The 23,437-nt window shown below is 43.4% G+C and overlaps 1 protein-coding gene across 9 annotated transcripts; it reads right to left on the bottom strand.

Annotated features, from left to right (window-relative positions):
• Positions 1-1,491: 1,491 nt before the first annotated feature.
• On the bottom strand, positions 1,492-18,150 carry LOC9270948 (uncharacterized). Of its 9 annotated transcripts, none has more exons than XR_010740681.1 (14): positions 17,808-18,150; positions 8,495-8,641; positions 8,261-8,361; positions 8,091-8,162; positions 7,896-8,009; positions 6,678-6,826; positions 6,073-6,167; positions 5,875-5,990; positions 5,251-5,335; positions 4,070-4,345; positions 2,617-2,681; positions 2,267-2,455; positions 1,980-2,170; positions 1,492-1,814 (listed from the first exon to the last, which is right to left on the bottom strand). XR_010740681.1 is itself a non-coding variant. In XM_066309413.1 (6 exons), exons 1-6 carry the CDS (start codon positions 18,064-18,066, stop codon positions 6,797-6,799), a joined length of 723 nt encoding a protein of 240 aa, XP_066165510.1. In that variant the 5' UTR covers positions 18,067-18,150; the 3' UTR covers positions 6,677-6,796. The 9 variants fall into 9 exon arrangements, 1 of the variants encoding a protein (XP_066165510.1); XR_010740682.1 differs by having other exon boundaries at positions 1,492-1,811; XR_010740683.1 differs by having other exon boundaries at positions 1,492-2,170; positions 5,852-5,990.
• Positions 18,151-23,437: the final 5,287 nt, after the last annotated feature.

Here is a 23,437-nt window from a genome sequence, read left to right as displayed (position 1 = left end):
GTTGCCATCTAAGATCACTGCACTGCTACTCTGAAAGATGCCACCAGTTGGAATAGGTCCTTCAAAGTAGTTGTTCGACAGATCAAGTTGGTTCAAAAAAGAGAAGTTCACAAGAAACTCAGGAATTTGCCCGACAAACATATTTTGAGAAAGATCAAGCAGAACAATGGACTTTAGTTGACCTAACAACTGAGGTATGCTTCCATTAAGCATGTTATGTTTCAAGTCAAGAGACAGTAGAGAAACACATTGACCAAGTGAAGATGGAATTTCACCAGAGAATTTGTTGAAAGAAATATATCCTGTAAGTAAGTTGTTTGACAAGTCGAGGGACACATAAAGTGATGTGCCATTGAGAATTTGAATTGGTATTTGATCCATCTAAGCTGTTTGAAGACAAGTTAAGCTGAACAAGTTTGCAGTTTCCTAAACTTGCTGGTATCTTTCCACTTAACGTATTATTGTCAAGATAAAGTACGCTCAATTGAGAAAGATTTCCTATTGTAGAAGGGATCTGACCGGAAAGCTTGTTCCCACGTAAGCTTAATGAAATTACACCAACAAGATTTCCAATCTCAACTGGTATTGGGTCAATAAGTTGATTCTTACCAAAATGTATTTGTTGTAGACCTACTGAAAGATTACCAACTGCTCTAGGCAGATGCCCTTTCATATTACTAGATGCTTGGGCGCGCCAATGGCGCGCCGCCTGCTCATAGCTTAGTGAAGTTAATTAGATTAATTAGTTATGCTTAGTTAATTCGATTAATTACAGTGGTATTGTTAGCAGGATTTCATTTCACGGAGAAATAGTAGTTGGTGTTTGGATCCAGGGACTTAACTTTTCTGTATTTACACTAATTTAGAGTATTAAATATAAACTACTTACAAAACTAATTATATAAATAAAAGCTAATTTGCGAGACAAATTTTTTAAATCTAATTAATCTATAATTAGATAATGTTTACTGTAGCATCACTTAGGCTAATCATAGATTAATGAGGCTCAATAGATTCGTCTCTCGAATTAGTCCAAGATTATGAATAAGTTTTATTAATAATCTACGTTTAATATTTATAATTAATGCCCAAACATCTGACGTGATAGGGACTTAAAAGTTTTAGTCCCATCTAAACAAGGTCGTAAACTGTTCCAGCTGGACTGATATGAACATAGCTGTGTTCTTAAGTCCATGTTCCCAACTTCACTCTCTCGTTTACCGTTCACACGCTTTTCAAACTGCTAAACCGTACGTGTTTTGCAAAAAAATTCTATAGAAAAGTTGCTTTAAAAAACCATATTAATCCATTTTTAAAGTTTTGTTGAGCTAATAATCAATTAGCTCCGTTTTCCGTGTCAAGTAATCAAAACCACTGCATCGATATTGAAGGTTGTGAATAAGGAATATGCAACACCACAACTGATAGTGGCGGATTGCAGGTAGTAGGTAGCAGTTTATATAGAATAACATATAACCGGACCAGATCGAATTACTTTGAACGGTAGACGCGTGTTTCTAATATATATGTGTGTGTACATGCAACTGTGTTTATGAGGCACACTGGCAATGTAATTAGACAAGTGCAAAGAGTATACATGGCTTACGATATAGATGTGTGTTTGCAAACACCGGAATAATATAGGGAGAGTAAACATTGCCACTATGACATGAAAAACAACTATATAATCTTCAGGTTCCAGGCGGCAGAGTGCCAACAAATTGATGAGGTGCATTAGCAGGCATCACATTACTTTGTCCTCTTTTTTTTTTACTACAGCTTTCTCCTTGGGAGAAGCTGAAACTGCATTGCTGCTATTGAAGCAAAGGACATGGAACTAATTATCAAGATAGATAACAGCATAGTTTCATGAAATAAATCAGTTATACCTTTGGAATAACTAAGGTGACATAGACAAAGCTCAAGATAATTCTATAATGAATATAACATTTTTTATAGAATTAAAGGTAAATCAGTACCTGTAAAGAGGCTCAAAACGATGCCAAACAAACATGTATATTTGTTGCTGAAAGACAATAAGCTTTCCAAATAAATCTATTTAACCTGGCTGCATGTATATTCCGACGACACAATGTGGCTAGATGAAGTAGGAGTAGCATGTATTGTAGAGCATTGATCAGTCATATTTATGTGATCTCTAGTCATACCCCTGGAGTAAAGGAAAAGAGAACTTGCATAAAGATTAAAATGTTAAATAATTACAGATTATATAAAAAGATGCAAACTCTTTAGCCGTGTGATGTACCTGCAGTTTTTTTATCGGAAGCTTTTAGCTCCAAAAGTTAACTAATTGATGGGAACAAGGGCTAAAATAGTTGACATGAAAACATGATGAGGATTGTTGTGACCGATGAACAACCTCCGGCAAACATTTAGGTAAGATCCATAAGCACTTGGTGCTCTGACATCGACAGCTACCTCACTGAAAACTATTCTGTCAAAAAAGAAGAGCAAGTAATGAAACTATAGAGAAGATCAAAGGACACAAGAACAGAAGAAACTTAGTGTCCATCAAATCAAGGAGTTCCATAGAAGAAATTCTTTTTGGAAAACCTTGTCAAAGGAATTCTCAGTATTGATCACACCCAAACTTACAATTTGTAGGCAACACTAAATAATGTTTTCTTCAGTAGACCAGCAGATCAAACCTTTTGTAAGACCTACATAGACAAAATGCATCAAATATTAGTCAATGCCATATGGTCGCAAGCACAGCTAGACATTACGTGTAACTTTCCACTGAATTTATACAATATACAGGACCTTTATTTACACTCAGTTCAATAGCTAGTAGATCTATCCTTGCAAAGCATTTTCAATACAAGACAAGTCAACAGTGCTTTCTGGTTTGTACCCTTTTTGCACCCTTTATCAAAATCTTTCAATTTAAAGAGATACTTGTAAAAGAATTTCAAGTAGAAGATTAAAACGATGATCATCTCCCAAGTCCCTATAAGGACAATGCCAATGCCTTTTGTAAAGTAATTCTAAAATATACATGATCAAACATCAGCTAGAAAGGCAGTTAGGCAGTAGCAAACCATGGTGCCGTTCAAAATGTATACTTGATGGAAAGCCTTTTAATGAAAAAATGAGCAAGGAAACATAAGCTCATTTTCCTAAATAGAAATATACCATGAGTGGAAGTTTTTTTTTCAAATAAACCAAATAGATAGATTATCCAGCAAATGCTTTTGCAAAAAGTGTTTGTTTTGTTTTTTCAGCAGAAAAAATGGATGCTTATGTGATCACTGATCAGTGATCCCCAAATTAACTGCTCTTCGTTACATGGGCAAAATAGCATATATTTAATGCTGTAAAAAAGAAACCAGTTAAATAGGATAGGGTGACTTGCTGAGTTCGAATGTAGCTTCGGAGAAGTAATTTAATAGATATCACTGAAATATTGACTGGTATTAGAGTAACAACAAAATTTTGAAGCAAGAACCTTGGTTATTACTTTGGCTGTAAAAAAATGATGAACAAACCAGACAACAAAAAATAAACCTAGTTCAATCTAGTTCCCTATAACAAATTACATGCACAATTAAGCGTTCTTTTAGCATTATCAACATACCAATTGTTTTCTTCAAATCACAAGACGGTCTACCTCCATCGGTCAAAGAAATCATGCTTACCTCAGAGTGGTTACAACGAACAAATCATAAAGTTTGCCTTGCTACAACACGAAACAGAATAATAAATGACCGGAAAGTACTATGATGGGCTAAATGGCTAAACATCATCTAAGTTTTTACAACTAAAGTTGTATACATGTCCAAGTAGAAATATCCTTATTCTTGATCTGTGTAAATTCAAGAACCATAGAAAAGGATTTATGTCCACATTTTGGTCAGTAAATACATAAGGCTAATGGCTAGTCCTAATCACAGGTTTGTCAACAGAAAATGAACATGCCTACTATATTCCCTAGGTGGAAATATGGATCTTCTTCCCCCACCAAGAAGATAGGTTTGAAATACAAAGTATACTATATGGACAAAAAAAATACTGGAGAAACAATTGTTAGAGCGAAGAATTCAATTACCTTGGCCCCAAGAGCCGCCATGCTAGTATCAGCAGCCCATGGCATGTTGTTGATCCAAACCAACACAAATGGACCATCAAGGGATCTTCACTCTGAACCTTAAAACTCAACAGAAAGACCTTGATAAGAACACAAACACTTTCCTTTTTTTTTTTTGATATTTTACAGTGCAATTCTCGAGTTGGTTGAAGGCATATCCATATGCCTTGCTGCCTAGGTCAGCAATGAAGAGAAGACTCCCATAATATTTTCTCAGTTTATTATGCGAACCAAAGCCTGAAACAGTGCAAGAGTATTCTTAGGACTGAACACATCATTTGCCAACAAATATTCAGATATCCTTGAACTTCCTGCTGAGCAATCACATTATTTGCTATAACTAATACATCTAGAATATGAGCGTTGTTGAGAAAATTGAGGACAGCTCCAGGGAAATAATAGTAAGCAATTTTTAGGAGAAGGCTAAAGGAGTAAGTTTGTATCTGGAAATTTTGCCTAAGCTTGTATATACACCATATTGTTAAATACATTTTTATCCCTGAGGCCTACACACTACATAAAGCATGTATGGCGTAAAGGTGCATGAAGACAGTTAATCCACCAATGACAGAGGTGATTGAGTTAATTACCAAGAGAATCCAGCTCCCAAAGAAATATATAAACCACAGCTTTACAGGTAACGCAAAGATTCATGAACCACAGCAAAATAGCACTTGGATTGATTAAAAGAATCAAGAATTACATGCCTTATAAATATAGGACTATCTATTCAATGATAGTTTTGTGTGTTTCTGCAGAATAATGGTATTACACTGAAATAGATGATGGTCTAAGTTTTGAAATGCAGTCAAGAACATTTTTACCAAGGAAAGGAAAGCATCCTGATTCTACTCTAATTCCCATGCTATGTTTAAAAGGGGGCATGATTATCTACCATTCCAGCAAATTTCTACTTATGACATGCTAAAGCACTTAATAATACATTCACAATTTAGAAATTAGAAATATATCTACTTCTTGTATGTCCTACCTACAAATAATGCTACTCTTGTCCGGACACGCTATCTCCATATTGTCCAAGCCAAGAATAGATAATCAATAGATTGGTTAAAAGGAGTGTCAGCCTACTGCGTTAGACCACCAAAAATAAAAAATCTATAGTGCAATCAAAAGGATCTTACACCACAGATGGAACAATGCGTATCAAGTTCGAGTTCGATTGTATCCGCTGCATTGATTTTTCACCAGCCAAAGCCAAATATTCACCTGCAAAGGGTCAATTGTGAAATACACAAGCTGCATAAAAGACTCAGGTACTACAAAGAGAAGGTGAGTGGGGATATCAAATATTTTTGGAATCCAACTAAAGGGAAAACTGGATACCAACCAACATGGCCGGTCAGATGGAACAAATAAAATGAGGAAACAACACCAAGGCACATCAGGAAACAATAGTGGGGAGAAATAATACATATCCAAACCCCACAAATCTTGCACATGTGCAGACTACTTGGTCATAGCCGACGATGCTTTGGCCAATATGGAATGCATAAAAAAACACCATAACTACAAATAATTTGCAGCTTTTCAGAACAGAGGTTTCCGTGCAAGGAACTCTATAGAAGGTGATAGCGATAATTTAACGGGTTAAAAAGGAGTGAGGTGAATTAGATTATATTTTGCGAGGATTAACCCTTATTGAGCAAAATGCCCAAAGAACACAAATAATTTAAGAAAAAGAGCAGCTTGTAATGAATGGACCGAACTACCAGTATATCATACCACTATAGATCATGCTGTCTTACCACACAGGCACTGCATCTCCAAACAGCTATTTCCTGAAATCCGAGACCAAGATTGTCACCAAATTTTGCAACCATGAAAGTATATGGCTTGGCTCCTTTGTAACTCCAATGAATTTCTAAAGCGGTGAAGCAACGGTGTTCAAATATTTTGGAGTATATGATCAGAGATAATCAGTAACTGAGATATATAGTGCATACCTGATCTTTCACAACCAGATCACCTATTGTAACACTATCCTCGTTGAAAAACCCAGCAACTGAACCATTGCCATATTGAATGGCAGCTGGTTTTCCTGGAGGGATCAAATGGCATAAAACAGGGACGTCAAACATACAATTCTCCTTGGGCTACCATAAGGGTAGCTAAATTTAGAGACATTAGTCAATCAAATCAAATGAAATCAATGACCAATATAGTATAAGAAGACATGACCATACAACCTCCCAAGGTATAAAACATTTATTTTTCATATCACAGCAAAGTGGTTATGTTCTAATGGTATTTCACAAAAAATTGAAGTGCTGAAATTGATGTAACAAACTTTCATGCGTCTTTCTAGTTACAAGACGGGATGGTACATCTGAAATTATTGCGGTGAACACAGACAGTGATAGGTGATAGGAAATTGTCAGCAATGTTCCTCAAATTCGGACTGCACAACATTTTAATGTCAAGCTAAACCATGCGGGCACTACATCAACATGTAAAATACTTTGATATGAAAAAGGAAAGGGAGTTTCACTCATTCAAAACATGCTTAGACATTTCAATCAAAGATCTAGGTATAAGAAGTTATACGTACATTTTTCAGTCCTGAATCAGTAAGGCGGATAGACATTTCAAAGATATAGGCATATGAGGAGCGTTGTGTCCCATAAGTGCAACCACCGACACTCAATGAGCTTGCCCAACCTTTCGCTTTCAGAAAACAAAGTAAGCTTCCCTTTCCCTCTGAAATAAAAACAAAACTGTCAGTTGCTAAATGGCAGAACATGAATGTTATAATTTATTCAAAATAACTTAATTATATTGCAGATTAACTGTTTAATGTAAAAAGGTTTGGTCCTAAAGAACTACTGTGCTGAAAAGCACACATAATCTAATAGAGATTAACACAGATTAGCAAATCACCACAGTTGAGTGCATAGCTGAGCTGCAAAAACATGAAATGGAACAGCTTGCAACAGTATCTATTAAATCAGGTAAACCAGCTGTTGTTGGCATACAAAATATTGCTAACCACCAATTTAATACTTCAATTTCCCTTTAAATCAATTGAAACAAATGCTCAGGTGGACATGGCTAAGAAAAACATTGATCTGTGCCTGTGCCCACATCACATCGAGAAGTTGGACATTGTGTCATTATCAAATCCGAGTTTCGCTAAAATGTCCTGGATAGTATTATAGCATGTAGCGATAGATTGAAAGTGCCATTTTATCAAAACCTTTTCATTAACCATTTTCACAAGCGTCACCTGTGGCCAACACAAATTCGATGATATGGATTGGTCACTATTCCAAGTTAAAAAAGGATATATACAAAACAAAAAAGGGCTGTACTGTGTACAGTATGCATTAGCTTGATGGAGAAGAATTATCAAGGTTATTCTAATGAAGTGATCTCAAGAAACCTGTAGCCGTTTCAGAATTCAGACAAGTAAAATACGTTTCATGTTATTCTGACATGACATTCACAAATGACAATGCATCATTTTGAATTTCTTGTTAATATCCATTATTGTCTCGAATCTCAATTATTTGCAATGCAATACTGGTATTTATATCAGTTTAGCCTTTTTTTGTATTTTGACTTCCATGTAGTTGTATGGTGCAATGTCTTTCATAATCAAACTTTTTTCTAGCAAGGTTGAATATACTAACAAAGATTATGGTTCACACAAAAAATAATCAAGCAGTACAAAATAAAATAAAATTAATGTCCATTTAAAAGACGATGGAAGAAGGTACTCAAGCTGCAAACTTAAGATAAGATATCTGCATACAGAGCTGAACCATACCACGCTTTGAGGTAAACCATTTTGAGGCAATGGCAAATTTTTAGGGGGAGGTTTACTATCATAGGATCTTTTGTCAAATCTCGATTCTGCAACTTTGCCATGAGTGAGTTTACCCTAGTGCACAAAATATATGGTTAAAACAGGAAACTAACAGATACAGTTACTGAAACTTCACATCAAAAGGAGAATGATTACCTTCATATCATAGTCACACCTATAAGTATAATGTATGATAAATGCATCACCAATTTCCAAGTCCCATGGTGGCTAAAACAACAGGACAATATTATCAGCTCAGGAGTCAGCGCCATTGTGAAAAAGCCACCACAAGCTACAGCAGCAACTGGAACAGGCAGAGCATTCACCTTGGAAGGAACACTCAGAGAACCAGCTGCACCAGGACCACCTCTACTTCCAAGCCCCAACCTACGATCGCCTTCATCACAACCCCAATTGTAGAGCTCACCTGTTCGCAAAGTCCAAAATATAACTGATGAGGGGGTCCGACAATCGCAAAATGCAAGTACTCCACAACATTCAATTGTGCAGATGATCCATAATGTCTTCACCAATCAGCATTAAGCATGAACCAGACCAACCTGAGTCAGTGATTGCCGCAGTATGTGCTCCACGGGTAGCAATGTGTGATATCTTCCCTTCCCAAGGACCATTCACTTTCCTTGGCAACAATTCCCTATGGTAAACATAATGTCCCAAAGCTCCAAATCCACCATAGCCCCTGCAGACTACAGTAAACTGAATGATGCAGCAGCCAAATTCATAAATTTGCAATGCATTCTTCTTGCAGTTCATCCAGCGAGCACTCACTCAGGCATTTCAAATGAGCAATGTGGTGGTGGTTTCCTCACCAGGTGAAGACTTCCCCGGAGGCGGTCAGGGCGGCGGAGTGGGTGCCGCCGAGCGCGAGGACGCGGAGCTCGCTGAGGTTGGGGTTGTGGCGCGGGACGAAGGCAGAGGACTCGTCCCCGAGGCCGAGGCGGCCCCCGTCACCCTTGGCCCACACCCAGGCGCCGCCGTCGACGACGACCGCGGAGTGGAACAGCTCGCAGGAGATCCCCACCTCCACGCCCCCCGCCGTCCCCGCGGCGGCGTCCGGGAGGGCGGGGACGTGGGCGGCGGCGGCTAGGGTTTGACGGCGGCGGGGATGGATGCGGCAGCGGCTGCGGCGGCGGCGACGGCGGAGGGAGTGGGAGGCGGCGCGAGAGAGAGAGAGGGAGAGGGAGAAGGAGCGGACGGCGGCTAGGGTTTGAAGGCGGTGGGGATGGAGGCGGCGGCGGCGGCGGAGAGAGACGCAGAGGGAGTGGGCGGCGGCGCGGGAGAGAGAGGGAGCGGGCGGCGGCTAGGGTTTGGCGTGCCGCAAGGGGAAGGCGCTCGGCAACGGCGGAGGCGGCGGCGGTGCGAGACGGAGGGGGAGGCGGAGGCAGCGGCGGCGCGAGACGGAGGAGCTCGGAGATGGCGACGCGACGGCGGCGGAGGTGGACGCGGGCATGGCGGCACGAGGGGGTGGAGGCGGCGGCGCGAGGGGGTGGAGGCGGGAGAGGGGGAGGGAGAGATGAGAGGGAGAAGTGGGGGGGTGGCGGCTAGGGTTTGGGGTTGTTTGGGTTAGTGCGCGTTGTTTTGCAAAAAAGACCCTTGTCGTTCAAGTTTTACAGAGCCGTCCTTATTCGCGATTTTTCCCTTGTTCTAACGTAATAACTGACTTTTATAAGGGTTTATACGTAAAATAACAGCTCATAAGTACTGTTCCGGAGGGATCTACTTCGAATTACGAACAAAGCAGAGAGCTTTTTCGCAAAATCGCCACCCAGCGCACTGTTCCTATCCGACGTGGCGTCGCTCAGCGGCCGCCCCTTCCGCCACACTTAATATAGTTTCTAATTCCTGCCCATTGCCACTATTTGTAGTCGGGTGCAATTTGAGAGAGATTTGAGAAATGCCCAATCTTTAGATTCTAGATAGTTATTTCCTAGAACTAGTATATATAAGTTAGATAAGGATCCTAGAGATGGTACTGTCCCAACCAGTTTGTTGTTGTTAAGAGAAATCCATCGTAGCTTTGACGCATTAGCAAGCGAAGCTGGTATGAATCCCTCAATTTTGTTATTTGACATGGAAAATCTCTCAAGGTCTAGTAATGAATAACCAATGCTAGATGGTATGCGTCCACTAAGGTTATTGTGGTCTAGGTTAATGGAAAAAAGAGATGAGATATTATAAAGCATGGCTGTTGGAATTAATAGATAGGCTAAGGCCCATTCGAAGATTAATTCTTTGGAAAATCACAAAAGCCCACCTCATGGGATGGCATGCATATGGAGTTTAGTACCACCTTGCTTATTCTAGGAGAGAGTGACCTCCTTAAAAGGGAGGATGCCCTCTTAGCCACTTGAAGCATGTGTGGTGGAGAGAAGAGGGGGAACACACGCGTGCGCTCGCCTCGCCTCGCCGGGCAGGCGGCGCGTGCACGACGTACGCGTTGAATGGTCCGCAAAATTGGCTCCTCACACTTGCGCAAATGCAGCCTCCTTCCGAAAAATCCGGTGCCTATCTCTATATAAACCGAGCCGCCGCCTTCACGTAACACACGTCGCTCGTAGACTACTCCATCCCGCTCGCCGGCGTGCACCGGCGATGGGGAGAGCAGGTCTCCGGAACCTCTGCCTTCGACGTCCTGCACCGGGAGAAGGTGGGCGGCAATAAGGTTTTTGGGAAGCGCTTCGCGCGACTGCTCCCTGTTCGTCCGCGACGGCTCGCCTTCGTCGACGCTCGCAACCGCGGGTAGTTCCTGCCGAGCAACCGGTCTTTTCGCCACCTCTGTACGTGTTTGACATGTTGCGCATATTTGATCTGTTCATGTTTTACTGCTTAGTTTACATGTGTAGATCTAATGATGCGTTCAATCTAGTTTACATCTGCAATGTCATGATTTATTTATGGAATAAATTAAATCATTATGTGCTTATAATTTCAACAATCCAAAAACCTTATTATAGGCGCTGTGATTTTTACTATGGCTGGTTTTACCGATGCACTGAGGCTGGATAAATTCACCGGTGTGCACTTCAAGAGATGGCAGATCAGGGTCACTCTGTGGTTGATAGCTATGAAATGTTTCTGGGTGAGTACTGGCAAGCCTATGGGCGTTCTTAATGCTGATCAGCAGAAAGAATTCTATGAGGCCACTACTCTCTTTGTGGGATGCATTCTTAGCATTCTTGGCGATCGTCTGGTCGAGGTGTATATGCATATGACCGACGCTAAGGAGTTGTGGGATGCATTGAATACTAAATTCGGTGCTACTGATGCTAGCAATGATCTGTATATCATGGAGCAGTTTCATGACTACAAGATGGCTAACAACCATTCTGTAGTCGAACAGGCTCATGAGATACAAACCATGGCTAAGGAACTCGAACTCCTTAAGTGTGTCTTACCCGACAAATTTGTGCCCGGGTGCATTATTGCGAAACTACCTCCATCTTGGAGAGGTTTCGGTACTGCACTCAAACACAAGAGACGGGAATACTCCATTGAGGGGTTGATAGTGTCTCTTGATGTTGAGGAGAAAGCTTGGGAAAAATATGCCGCGTCTAAGGGCGATGGTGGGTAGTCCAGTGCCAATGTTGTGCACAAGGCCCAAAACAAGAGTGAGGGGAAATACAAAGCTCAACAGACAACCAACTTCAAGAAGCAGAAGAAGAACAACAACAATCCTAACCAGGATGAGAGGACTTGCTTTGTGTGTGGGCAACCTGGTCATCTGGCTAGGAAGTGTCCACAGCGCAAGGGGATGAAGGCACCTGCAGGGCAGACTTCTAAGTCTGCTAATGTGACCATTGGCAACACTGGAGATGGAAGCGGGTATGGTAATTTACCTACTGTTTTTTCAGTTAATCAGTCTACTAATTGGTGGGTTGATACTGGGGCCAATGTACATGTTTGTGCTGACATCTCATTGTTTTCTTCTTATCAGGTCGCACGGGGTTCCACCATCCTAATGGGGAATGGGTCACATGCTTCTGTTCATGGTGTTGGCACGGTAGATCTGAAGTTTACTTCAGGAAAGATCGTGCAGCTGAAGAACGTGCAGCATGTCCTTTCTATCGACAGGAATCTTGTTAGTGGCTCCCGTCTGACTAGAGACAGATTTAAGTTGGTTTTTGAGTCTAATAAAGTAGTCGTGTCTAAACATGGATATTTTATTGGTAAAGGTTATGAGTGCGGAGGCCTGTTCCGCTTTTTCCTTTCTGATTTCTGCAATAAGTCTGTGAACCATATTTGTGGCAGTGTGGATGATGAGGCTAATGTTTGGCACTCACGTTTATGTCATATTAATTTTGGCTTGATGTCTCGGCTTTCCAGCATGTGTTTAATTCCTATGTTTTCCATTGTCAAAGGTTCTAAGTGCCATAGTTGTGTGCAATCGAAGCAACCTCGCAAGCCTCACAAGGCTGCCGAGGAGAGAAACTTGGCACCACTAGAACTCCTACATTCAGATCTTTATAAAATGAATGGGGTGTTGACGAAGGGTGGAAAACGATATTTCATGACGTTGATTGATGATGCTACTAGATTTTGCTATGTGTACTTGTTGAAAACGAAAGACGAGGCTCTAGACTATTTTAAAATTTATAAGGCAGAAGTTGAAAATTAACTTGACAGAAAGATAAAAAGGCTTAGGTCTGATCGTGGCGGAGAGTTTTCTCCCGAGTCTAATGGGATTGCTGAAATGAAGAACCGTACACTGACTGACTTGGTGAATGCCATGTTGGACACCGCGGGACTACCTAAGGTATGGTGGGGGGGAGGCATTGTTGACCTCGAATCATGTGTTAAACAGAGTTCCTAACAGAAATAAGGACAAAACACCATATGAGATATGGATTGGGAGAAAACCATCACTTTCTTATTTGCGCACATGGGGGTGCTTGGCAAAAGTCAATGTACCAATAACGAAGAAGCGCAAACTTGGACCTAAGACTGTGGACTGTGTCTTTCTGGGATATGCTCATCACAGCATTGCCTATAGATTTTTAATAGTTAAATCCGAGGTACCTGACATGCATGTTGGTACAATTATGGAGTCTCGTGATGCTACCTTCTTTGAGAGCTTTTTCCCAATGAAGGATACACATAGTGGTTCGAGCCAACCCTCTGAAATAATTCCCAGTTCAATCACACCACCAGAACAAACTGAACATACACATGAACATGTCTCTGAGGAGGATGTCAGTGAAGCTCCTCGAAGGAGTAAAAGACAAAGGACGGCTAAGTCTTTTGGTGATGATTTCACTGTGTACCTCGTGGATGACACTCCTAAGTCAATTTCAGAAGCATACGCATCTCCTGATGCAGACTACTGGAAGGAGGATGTTCGTAGTGAAATGGATTCCATTATCACTAACGGGACTTGGGAGGTGACAGAGCGACCCTATGGGTGTAAACCTGTGGGGTGCAAGTGGGTGTTCAAGAAGAAGCTCAGGCCTGACGGTACTATTGAAAAGTGCAAGGCTCGGCTTGTTGCTAAGGGCTATACTCAGAAAGAAGGCGAAGATTTCTTTGACACTTACTCACCTGTTGCTAGATTGACCACAATTCGTGTGCTACTTTCCCTAGCAGCCTCACATGGTCTTCTCGTTCATCAAATGGACGTTAAGACAGCTTTTCTTAATGGAGAGCTGGATGAGGAGATCTATATGGATCAACCTAATGGGTTTGTAGTTGAAGGTCAAGAAGGTAAAGTGTGCAAATTGTTGAAGTCTTTGTATGGTCTGAAACAAGCTCCTAAGCAATGGCATGAGAAATTTGACAAAACATTGACATCTGATATTTAGGACAAACCTTGAGGTGATAAATGAGGTTAAATCATTCTTGTCTCAAAATTTTGATATGAAGGATTTGGGAATAGCTGATGTTATCTTAAACATTAAGCTAATTAGAGGTGAGAATGAGATTACACTATTGCAGTCCCATTATGTGGAGAAGATCTTGAATCGCTTTGGCTACATTGATAGTAAGCCTTCTCCAACACCTTATGATCCTAGCTTGTTGCTTCGCAAGAATAAAAGAATTGCTAGGAATCAACTGGAATACTCCCAAATCATTGGCTCGCTGATGTACCTGGCTAGTGCAACTAGGCCTGATATCTCCTTTGCTGTGAGCAAGTTGAGCCGGTTTACCTCTAATCCGGGAGATGATCACTGGCGTGCGCTTGAGCGAGTAATGCACTATCTGAAAGGTACTATGGAATTAGGGCTTCACTATACTGGGTATCCTGCGGTACTTAAGGGTTATAGTGATTCTAACTGGATCTCTGATGTGGATGAGATTAAAGCCACTAGTAGATATGTCTTCACACTGGGTGGTGGTGCTGTTTCGTGGAGGTCTTGCAAACAGACCATTTTGACGAGGTCAACCATGGAAGCAGAACTGACGGCACTGGATACTGCTACTGTTGAGGCAGGATGGCTGTGTGATCTATTAATGGATCTGCCTATTGTTGAAAAACCAGTGCCGGCTATCCTTATGAACTATGACAATCAAACGGTAATTGTCAAAGTGAATAGTTCTAAGGATAATATGAAATCGTCTAGACATGTGAAAAGACGATTGAAGTCTATCAGGAAATTGAGAAACTCCGGAGTTATAACGTTGGATTACATCCAAACAGCTAGAAACCTGGCAGATCCCTTCACAAAGGGACTATCACGAAATGTGATAGACAATGCATCGAAGGAGATGGGTTTGAGACCCATGTGAGTTATACTGTGGTGGTAACCCAGTCTATATGATCGGAGATCCCGTGAATTAGAACCTGGGAAGAACAAACCATTAGTAAACTAGAGGAGAGTACCAATATATACCCTCTCTAAGTGAAGATGCAAGTACTCTCGTGAGCTGCAAGGCAGGTTGGCTATGCTTTAATGAGTTCTGTTGGCTTTAATTAGCGAAGATGCTGTCCTGTAGAGCATTCTTGAAAGAACTCACCTTTGTAAGCTTGACTGTTGGTCGCAGTCTATGTAAATTTTGGGTGAATCTTCTAAGAGGCTTACTAAAGACTTAGGAGTATGACTTATACGCTCCACTCGAGGGGTAGTCTACATACGGTCTAGTATCAGATAAGACTCTAAGTGAAATTTGCTTGCATAAGACTTGCAATTCAAGGCGTAGTCCATTGTTCAAGTTGTGAGTAAGTGTAGCTTGGAGTTCTAGATGGATGTTCAACCTTAATCGGTCTCCATCGAACCGCTGGTATATAAACAGTACATTGGAAAAGGCAAATCTCAGTGGGATTTTGAGATTTGGTGGGGGATTGTTGGAATTAATAGATGGGCTAAGGCCCATTCGAAGATTAATTCTTTGGAAAATCACAAAAGCCCACCTCATGGGATGACATTCATGTGGAGTTTAGTACCACCTTGCTTATTCTAGAAGAGGGGGACCTTCTTAAAAGGGAGGATGCCCTCCTAGCCACTTGAAGTATGTGTGGTGGAGAGAAGAGGGGGAACACACGTGCGCGCTCGCTCGCCTGGCCTGGTAGGGTAGGCGGCACGACGTACGCGTCGAATGGTCCGCAAAATTGACTCCTCACCCTTGCGCAGATGCAGCCTCCTTTTGCAGTTTTGTTTTGCTGCGGGAAATTCGGATTTGTTTTGTTTTGCAAACATTCCGAAAAATCCGGTGCGTGAAAATGGCGTGGAGTCCGGATAAGTTACGCGCGACTTATCCGGTTCGGTTACGCGGAGTGGAGATCGTGCGGGCGCCCTGATCAAGCGACCTATCTCTATATAAACCGAGCCGCCGCCTTCACACAACACACGCGAAATCAATCTAGGGTTTGCCTCCTACTCTGTACTGCGCCGTGGCTCGTAGACTACTCCATCCCGCTCGCCGGCGTGCACCGGCGATCGGGAGAGCAGGTCTCCGGAACCTCTGCCTTCGACGTCCTGCACCGGGAGAAGGCGGCAATAAGGTTTTTGGGAAGCGCTTCGCGCGACTGCTCCCTGTTCGTCCGCGACGGCTCGCCTTCCTCTCCGCTCGCGTGCTTCGCGCCTTCGTCGACGCTCACAACCGCGAGTAGTTCCTGCCGAGCAATCGGTCTTTCCGCCACCTCGGTACGTGTTCGACATGTTGCGCATATTTGATCTGTTCATATTTTACTGCTTAGTTTACATGTGTAGATCTAATGATGCGTTCAATCTAGTTTACATCTGCAATGTCATGATTTATTTATGGAATAAATTAAATCATTATGTGCTTATAATTTCAACAATGGCTGGCACATACCTTGTCAGCATATTGTAGCCTAAGCTCAGCATGCTAAGGTTCTTAATATTACTCAAAGTCTCTGGAATTGATCCTTCTAAGTTGTTCATCTCAAGAGATATGAGATTGATGGAAGAAACTTTCCCTAGAGATGGAGGAATGCTTCCAGAAAGATTGTTTTGTGCAAGGTTAAGAATTTGGAGAGCAGACATCTTATAGAAATTTGGTATAGGCCCAGAGAATGCATTCATTCGAAGATCAATGATGGCAAGATTAGATGAGCCATTAAACAAACTGGCAGGGATTGTTCCAAAGAACAAATTATTTGTCAGGTTTAGCACTGTAAGTGATGAGCTAGATGCTAAGGAATGAGGGATACCTCCAGCAAGGCTGTTGAAGGCAAGATTGACAACTCTAAGAGATTTGCTTCCAGTACCTAATAACCCAGGGATATCACCTACAATTGTGTTATTTGTGTTGGAATTAATGAATGGGCCTTAGCCCACTCGAAGATTAATTCTTTGGAAAATCACAAAAGCCCATCTCATGGGATGGCATGCATGTGGAGTTTAGTACCACCTTGCTTATTCTAGGAGAGGGGGACCTCCTTAAAAGGGAGGATGCCCTCCTAGTCACTTGAAGCATGTGTGGTGGAGAGAAGAGGGGAAACACGCGCGCGCTCGCTCGCCTGGCCCGGCAGGGCAGGGCAGGCGGCGCGCGTGCACGACGTACGCGTCGAATGGTCCGAAAAATTGGCTCCTCACCCTTGCGCAGATGCAGCCTCCTTTTGCAGTTTTGTTTTGCTGCAAATTCAGATTCGTTTTTGTTTTGGAAACGTTCCGAAAAATCCGGTGCGTGCAAACGGCATGGAGTCCGGATAAGTTACGCGCGACTTATCCGGTTCGGTTACGCGCAGTAGAGATCGTGCGGGCGCCCTGATCAAGCGACCCTTCTCTATATAAACCGACCCGCCGTCTTCACGCAATAGATACGCAAAATCAATCTAGGGTTTGCCTCCTACTCTGTACTGCGCCGTCGCTCGTAGACTACTCCATCCCGCTCGCCGGCGTGCACCGGCGATCGGGAGAGCAGGTCTCCGGAACCTCTGCCTTCGACGTTCTGCACCGGGAGAAGGCGGCAATAAGGTTTTTGGGAAGCGCTTCGCGCGACTGCTCCCTGTTCGTTCGCGACGGCTCGCCTTCCTCTTCGCTCGCGTGTTTCGTGCCTTCGTAGACACTTGCGAAAAGTTTCGACCAAGCAGCCGGTCTTTCCATCACCTCGGTACGTGTTCAATATGTTGCGCATATTTGATCTGTTCATGTTATACTGTGTAGTTTACATGTGTAGATCTAATGATGCGTTCATGCTAGTTTTCATCTGTAATGTCATGATTCATTTATGGAATAGATTAAATCATTATATGTCTATAATCTCAACAATTTGCAAGCATCAGAGACTGTAGATACTGAAGTGTACCTAATTCCTTCGGGATGCTTCCCAACAATTGATTGTTAGAAAGATCTAATTGAGTTATTGAAGTAAGATTAGCCAGAGAAGATGATAAATTGCCATTCAGCTGACGAGAATTTAAGTCGAGTGAAGTAACACGAAGCGGATGAGTCATACCACATCTGACCCCGCTCCAGTTGCAGAAGTCGAGTGAGCTGGTGCTCCATGAGTGCAGGACACCGACTGGGTCAGAGGAGGTGCTGGCCTTGAAGGATAGCAGAGCTTGCCGGTCCATCTCAGAATAGTTAACTGATCTTGCAGCTGATTGTTTAACAGCATGGCAGGAAAGTAAGATGATTAGATGGACGAGGAGAACAATGGCATGTTGTGGAGAGAAGGAAGAAGAGCTTGAAAGGTTCAGAATTGCAGGAGCCATCTCTCAACGCTCACGCAATGCTTCTATTGGAATGCCTTAGTTCAGAAAGGTTCAGGGAATGTGTGGATATTTTGAACTGAAACTCCTTGACTGATGACTACTTATACGTCAATCCCCGGAATTGCGATGAAAGACAAGTGGATGGGAAAATTCACTATAAAGAATTAAAGGCATGGAAAATAATGTGCAGAGACAAGTCAATTCCCCTCTAAACCATGTGCCTCCTGCACTCGAACTTTTTGACTCGATGACTCATTGTATGGCTGCCGATCGTTGGGACAAAAGATAGTAACTAGATGAGAAAATTCAGTAGAAAGCAACAAAAACATGGAAAAGAATGTGAAGAAACAAGACAGACGAAACTTATCCCTTGTCACTTTCCAAGATCCAGCAATTATTTCCACACGCAACTACTCCTACTCTAACACGGTAATGGTCTTAAGTAAGTGAGAAAAACACTAAAATTCGCGGCAACATGTTAATCAAGTGCAGTCTGCATATGCATTTCATCGAAATGATAGAATGGCTCGCGTGCGGGCAAACAGATCACCTCAGTACGAAAGATAAGAGGCTCTTGGAAAACGCCTGAGTAGCTATTGTATGTGCCGCCGTAGAAGGACCCTCCTCCTAAGCAGAAGCAGCCGGCGGACGACGAGCGGCGGTCACGGTGCGGGGCGCTGCTCCTCCGCCCGCCCACGCGCGGCGTGCATCTCCTCCGTCTCGGCAGCGACGAGGCACTTGACTTTGGGTGAGGTGTCACATCCTGATTTTCGTTTCAGGATTTATAAATTATTTAATAAATTAATAATAGAATTTATATTAAATGTTCTTTAATTTACAAGTGAAGTTAAATGTGGGAAATAAAATTTCCTAAATATAAAGCATGGATGGATTTAATTTTTATTAAATTCTCCATGATTAAGTCAACTCTCTGAAATATTCTCGGATCTTTCGGAGCTCAATTCCTAAATGGTACAAAGAACAGTTCAGTAATTATTTGATCATTAATGATCTAATTATAATTGTTAAAGAGCTTTTCTTGTTTAAAAATCCTTAAATTATAAATTGTTGTTTAAAAGGAATTATTAGAAATGATCTTAAAAGCCTAAAAGAGAAGATCTAATTTTAATTTGCTAAATCTCAATATAAAATTGGGCTAGATAAAATTTTGTTAAATACTTTGCTTAATTCTATAATTCCTAGATTTTTCTGGGATTTATTTGAGCTAAGGAAGTATTTTTAATAAATGGAATTGCATTTCATAAATAATTTAAATTGAAAAATGTTTTAAAAAGTCTCTTTTGGCTTTGGGCCGAAAGCCGGCCCAAAACCTCTCTCTTTCTCTCTCTCCCCGGCCCAGTCAGTCCGCAGCCCGCAGCCGAGTCGCCGCTCTCTTCTCTCTCTCAGTCGCTGATAGGTGGGTCCCACCTGTCAGGCTTGTCTTCAACCTCGCGCCGCCGCCGCCCGAAACCCTAGCACAAGCCGCCGCCGTCTCCTTCCAAATTCGGCCGCGTCTTTCCTTCTCCGGCTGAATTGATAGAGGGGAAATGATCTTCTCGATCTCCTCTTCCTTTTCTCTTTTGGAATCATCGCCTAATTCGGTTTGGAAACTTGTGGATTCGAGGTCGAATCGGATTCCTCTCTTTCCTCCGAATCCCCGATCTTTCCTTCTCGCCGCCGGCCGCCGTGGGCCTTCGCCGCCGCCTCCTTGCACCTATATAAGGACCCCCGGTGTCTCCTCTACCCGCCGCCACCTTTGCCTTAGCCCGCCGTCATGTCTAGCGCCGCCTCCGCGTAGCCCTAGTCACCGCCGTCGCCGCCGTCGCTCCAGCCATGCGTCGCCGCCGTTCCGGTCGTCGTCGTCGCTCGAGAAGGCCACCGTCGGGATCGCCAAGTCGTCGCCGTCCCCGTCCACCGCTTCGCCACCGCCGAAGACCGCCGGAGCACCGTCGCCGCCGTCAACCCGATCTTCTCCGCCGCCTTTTCCTCGACGCCGCCGCCGTCCGTTGGTCTTCCGCCGACGTTTTGGTCATCGGTGAGTTCGCCGCGCCGTGATCTACGTCTTGGTGCCCTCCGTTTGTGCCGTAGAGCCGCCGTTCGCCGGCGAGCATGCGCCGTCCGAGCCATCTGAGCCGCCGAGCCGCCGCCGGTGCTGACGTCGTCGCTGACGTCATCGTCGCCCTCTCCCGTGAGCCGGTCGTGGACCGATCGATCTCGGCCGTCCGTTTTGGATGGATCGATCTCGGCCGTTCGTTTCCGTGAACCGCTGCCGTGCACCCGGTTCACCGCAAACCCTAGCCGCTGACGCAATAATCATTCTTTTCCTTTTCAAAAATAATTCATTATTGCGTCATAATTCAATTAAAATCCATATAAGTGTTTTAATCCGATTTAATCTTTAAAAATTCATAACTAATTCATTTGAACTCAGTTTAATGTGGTTCAAGTTGCAAAAACTATATAAAATAAAGATCTACATATTAAAATTGTCCATAAATTGAATTAAATTTATTTAATTCTTTTTAAATGGGCTTTAAATAGATTTAATCTTGTAAAATTCATAATAAATTCATTTGAAGTCGGAATGAGGCCGTTCAAGTCTCATAATTCATCTAAAAATATGATCTACATGTTTGTTTACTTTTTATGTATTGTTTATTTGGTTTTTATTAGTCTTTTTCTTCATTTTGCGTGTTAGCTTGTCGTTTCCGTCGTTGTGAAGGTTCGCGAGTGCGTCGGAAGTGTTCAAGAAGATTAATTGAAGACCGAATATTGCAAGGCAAGTCACACAGATCCTAAACACAATCCTTTGAGCATGTTGTTCCTATATTTAAATTCTCTATTTATTTCAACTGTGCATTTATTTTCGAATGTCACCGGGTGGTGTGAACTTATTCCTTTGTTATGGCCTATTTGCATTGATTATTCTATTCCTTGATACCTTAGGTTATTATAATTGGACTAGTTGAGCTATATATATATTGGTTCAACTAGATATTAGATATAATTGCTTAGCCATGCTTAGAAACATTAGCACGCTATTGGGATAATTTATGACTCATTATTATTTAGTGATGGCTTAATGATAGTTCATGATGGTCAATCGTGATTGGTTAATTAATTACTTGCCAACTAAAACTTGATAATGGTGGGTTGTGAGCACATGGTTTTGAGAGTCGTGCTCATGACAATTAAGGACCGGTTCGCGAGCTACTATTGTGAAACATTAACCGTGCCAACCACAAGCCAGCGTGGGCAACGGCTTTACCTTTTGTATAACATGATTCATTGCGGAGCACCAGACTGAGAAGTGGCGGAGATAAGCCCACGGGGGTCGCTGGGGAGTCCATGCCTTGTTTTATAAGGGGGTGATTATGATCCAGGAATGGTGCACTGTGGTGAGTTGTGTTATGCAGAGGGTATTGTCACAGCCTCTATTCGGGTACTTTCCAGTATCGCGACGCATGGTAGACATGATGTTGAGGCTGTGTCTTGTGGGTACAGTGGTACACCTCTGGCTAGAGTAAAACTATTCGAATAGCCGTGCCCGCGGTTATGGGCGAGTTGAGCAATATTTTTCGTGATTAGTCTCACACCTCTCACAATAGTTATGGATGTTATACCTGGTAATAATTTGCTTAGCTCCTGGTTTGGAGTTAGATCTGTACAGCCGGGTATGGTTGTTCAGGATGGTTGGGCCTGTGCAGCATGGATGTGCTGTTCAGTGTTGATTAAAATTTCTGATTAACTACTCCACTGTTTTATTTCTCTTAAATGTTTTGCTAAATGCTGCTTTAGCAAATGAGCCTATATTATGCCATCCTTTGGTATCCTTGTGCACTTGCATATTTGCTGTGTGGCTTGCTGAGTATGTCATATGCTCACCTTGCAATAATAAATCAACCTCAGTTGAAGAAAAAGGATCCAGAAGGAGAAGACGTTTGGCTTATACCCCAGTTGAGCTGCCTGTGGGAGTGGAGCCGGAGCTTCGCTAGATTTTATTTTCCGCTGCAGTTTTCTTCATGGTGAGGACTAAGTGCCTCTTAAGTAAGTATATATCGGTTTAGTTATTATGATGGATTTGTATATTAAATTGTCAGTTTGTGTACCTCGGCTGATTCCTGGACGAGGATTTTATGCACAAATAAGTTCGGAAATTACTAGTGAATTTCCGGGCGTGACAGAGGGATACCCAGGGAGGGATGGCGTGGTGCGATGCTTGACGATGCGGTGCCAACGGCGGAGGCGGATGGCCTCGTGCCGCCGCCGCGACCCGCCGCTCCGCGTGTGTGTTGGTCGCGGCGGCCGGAGGAAGGAACGCCAGTAGCATACAGGCCTAGGTTTGGAAATTTCGTTTCGGACCCTCCAATACGATATTGTTTATTTCATCTGAAATTTTGCAAATTTACCACTAGAACTAGGGTTGAAACTGGTTCGGATAGTTTCCGTCCGTCCGAACTATTTTTCAGATTCGGATAGTTTTGGTCGGAACTATCCGGAAATTCTTGGATACGGAATCAAATTCGGATTTTTTTTCTCGGAAACGAAACCGAATACAGTAAGAGTGCTATCCATCAGAATCGGAAAACAGTCGAAAACTAAAGAGTGCTATCTATCAATCAAACAAGCATGTTGATCTAAGAAAAGGCACTAAGCTTCAAAGCAAACCGTTGAAATGTCCAGAACTCCAGATCCCCTGGAAGCAACCCACCCAACAACAGGAAGTAAGCCAAACAGGGAAGACAGGAGAGGAGGTTAGCAGGTGGTTACTAATGGTGGCTTTGCTGTCAGGGAACTGGACCATCTCCCTTGGTGCCGAGGAAGGCATGGAGGATGCGCGCCACGGCCTCGCCGGTGGCGACATTGGCTACCCTTCTGCGCGTCGAGTACTCGAGTCGAGCCTCCACAGCGCCGGCTTGTCGTGCTACGTGCGCACGGGCGACTGTGTCGTGGTGGTCAGGGGAGCAGAGAAGTATCTCTACATCGTCGTCGCTGCCGCCTCCCATGTCGTTGCCGTCACCGCCGGTTGAGAAGGGAGGCGGGGGCCTCCACCTCCACGGGGCTCCGAGTCCGCCAATTCCACCGCCGCGGGCGCCCGGAAGCCCCGCCTCCACCTCCGTGCGGCCATGCCCACCGCCGTGGTGCCCGGCCCCGCCTCCGCCTCCGCCTCCGCCTCCGCACCCAACATCGTGGCGCCCGCCCGCGCGGGGCCGCTTCGCCGCCGCCGGCGACGCAGCGTCGTCGACGCCATTCGTGACCGGCCGCCGCCCTCGCCTTCTCCGGCGTCACTGCCGCCTCCTCCTTTCCCCCAGCAGCCTCCGCCTCAGCCGAGAAGAAAAGAAAAGAGCGAGAGAGAGAAAGGAGGGGAAGA

Source organism: Oryza sativa, chromosome 4 (genome assembly GCF_034140825.1).
Source record: "Oryza sativa Japonica Group chromosome 4, ASM3414082v1".
NCBI lineage: Eukaryota > Viridiplantae > Streptophyta > Magnoliopsida > Poales > Poaceae > Oryza > Oryza sativa.
The sequence above is the reverse complement of the archived record's forward strand: the minus strand, read 5'-3'. Positions and strand labels throughout refer to the sequence as shown.

Bases quoted from the DNA above. Each gene is read 5' to 3' on its own strand.
- LOC9270948 (XM_066309413.1), bottom strand. From the start codon at position 18,066: ATGGCTCCTGCAATTCTGAACCTTTCAAGCTCTTCTTCCTTCTCTCCA. The intron at 8,642-17,807 runs GTATGACTCATC...AGTTTACTGTAG, and splicing joins CTGGAGCGGGGTCAGATGTG to TCTGCAGGGGCTATGGTGGA. The intron at 8,163-8,260 runs GTGAATGCTCTG...CTGTTGTTTTAG, and splicing joins CTCTGAGTGTTCCTTCCAAG to CCACCATGGGACTTGGAAAT.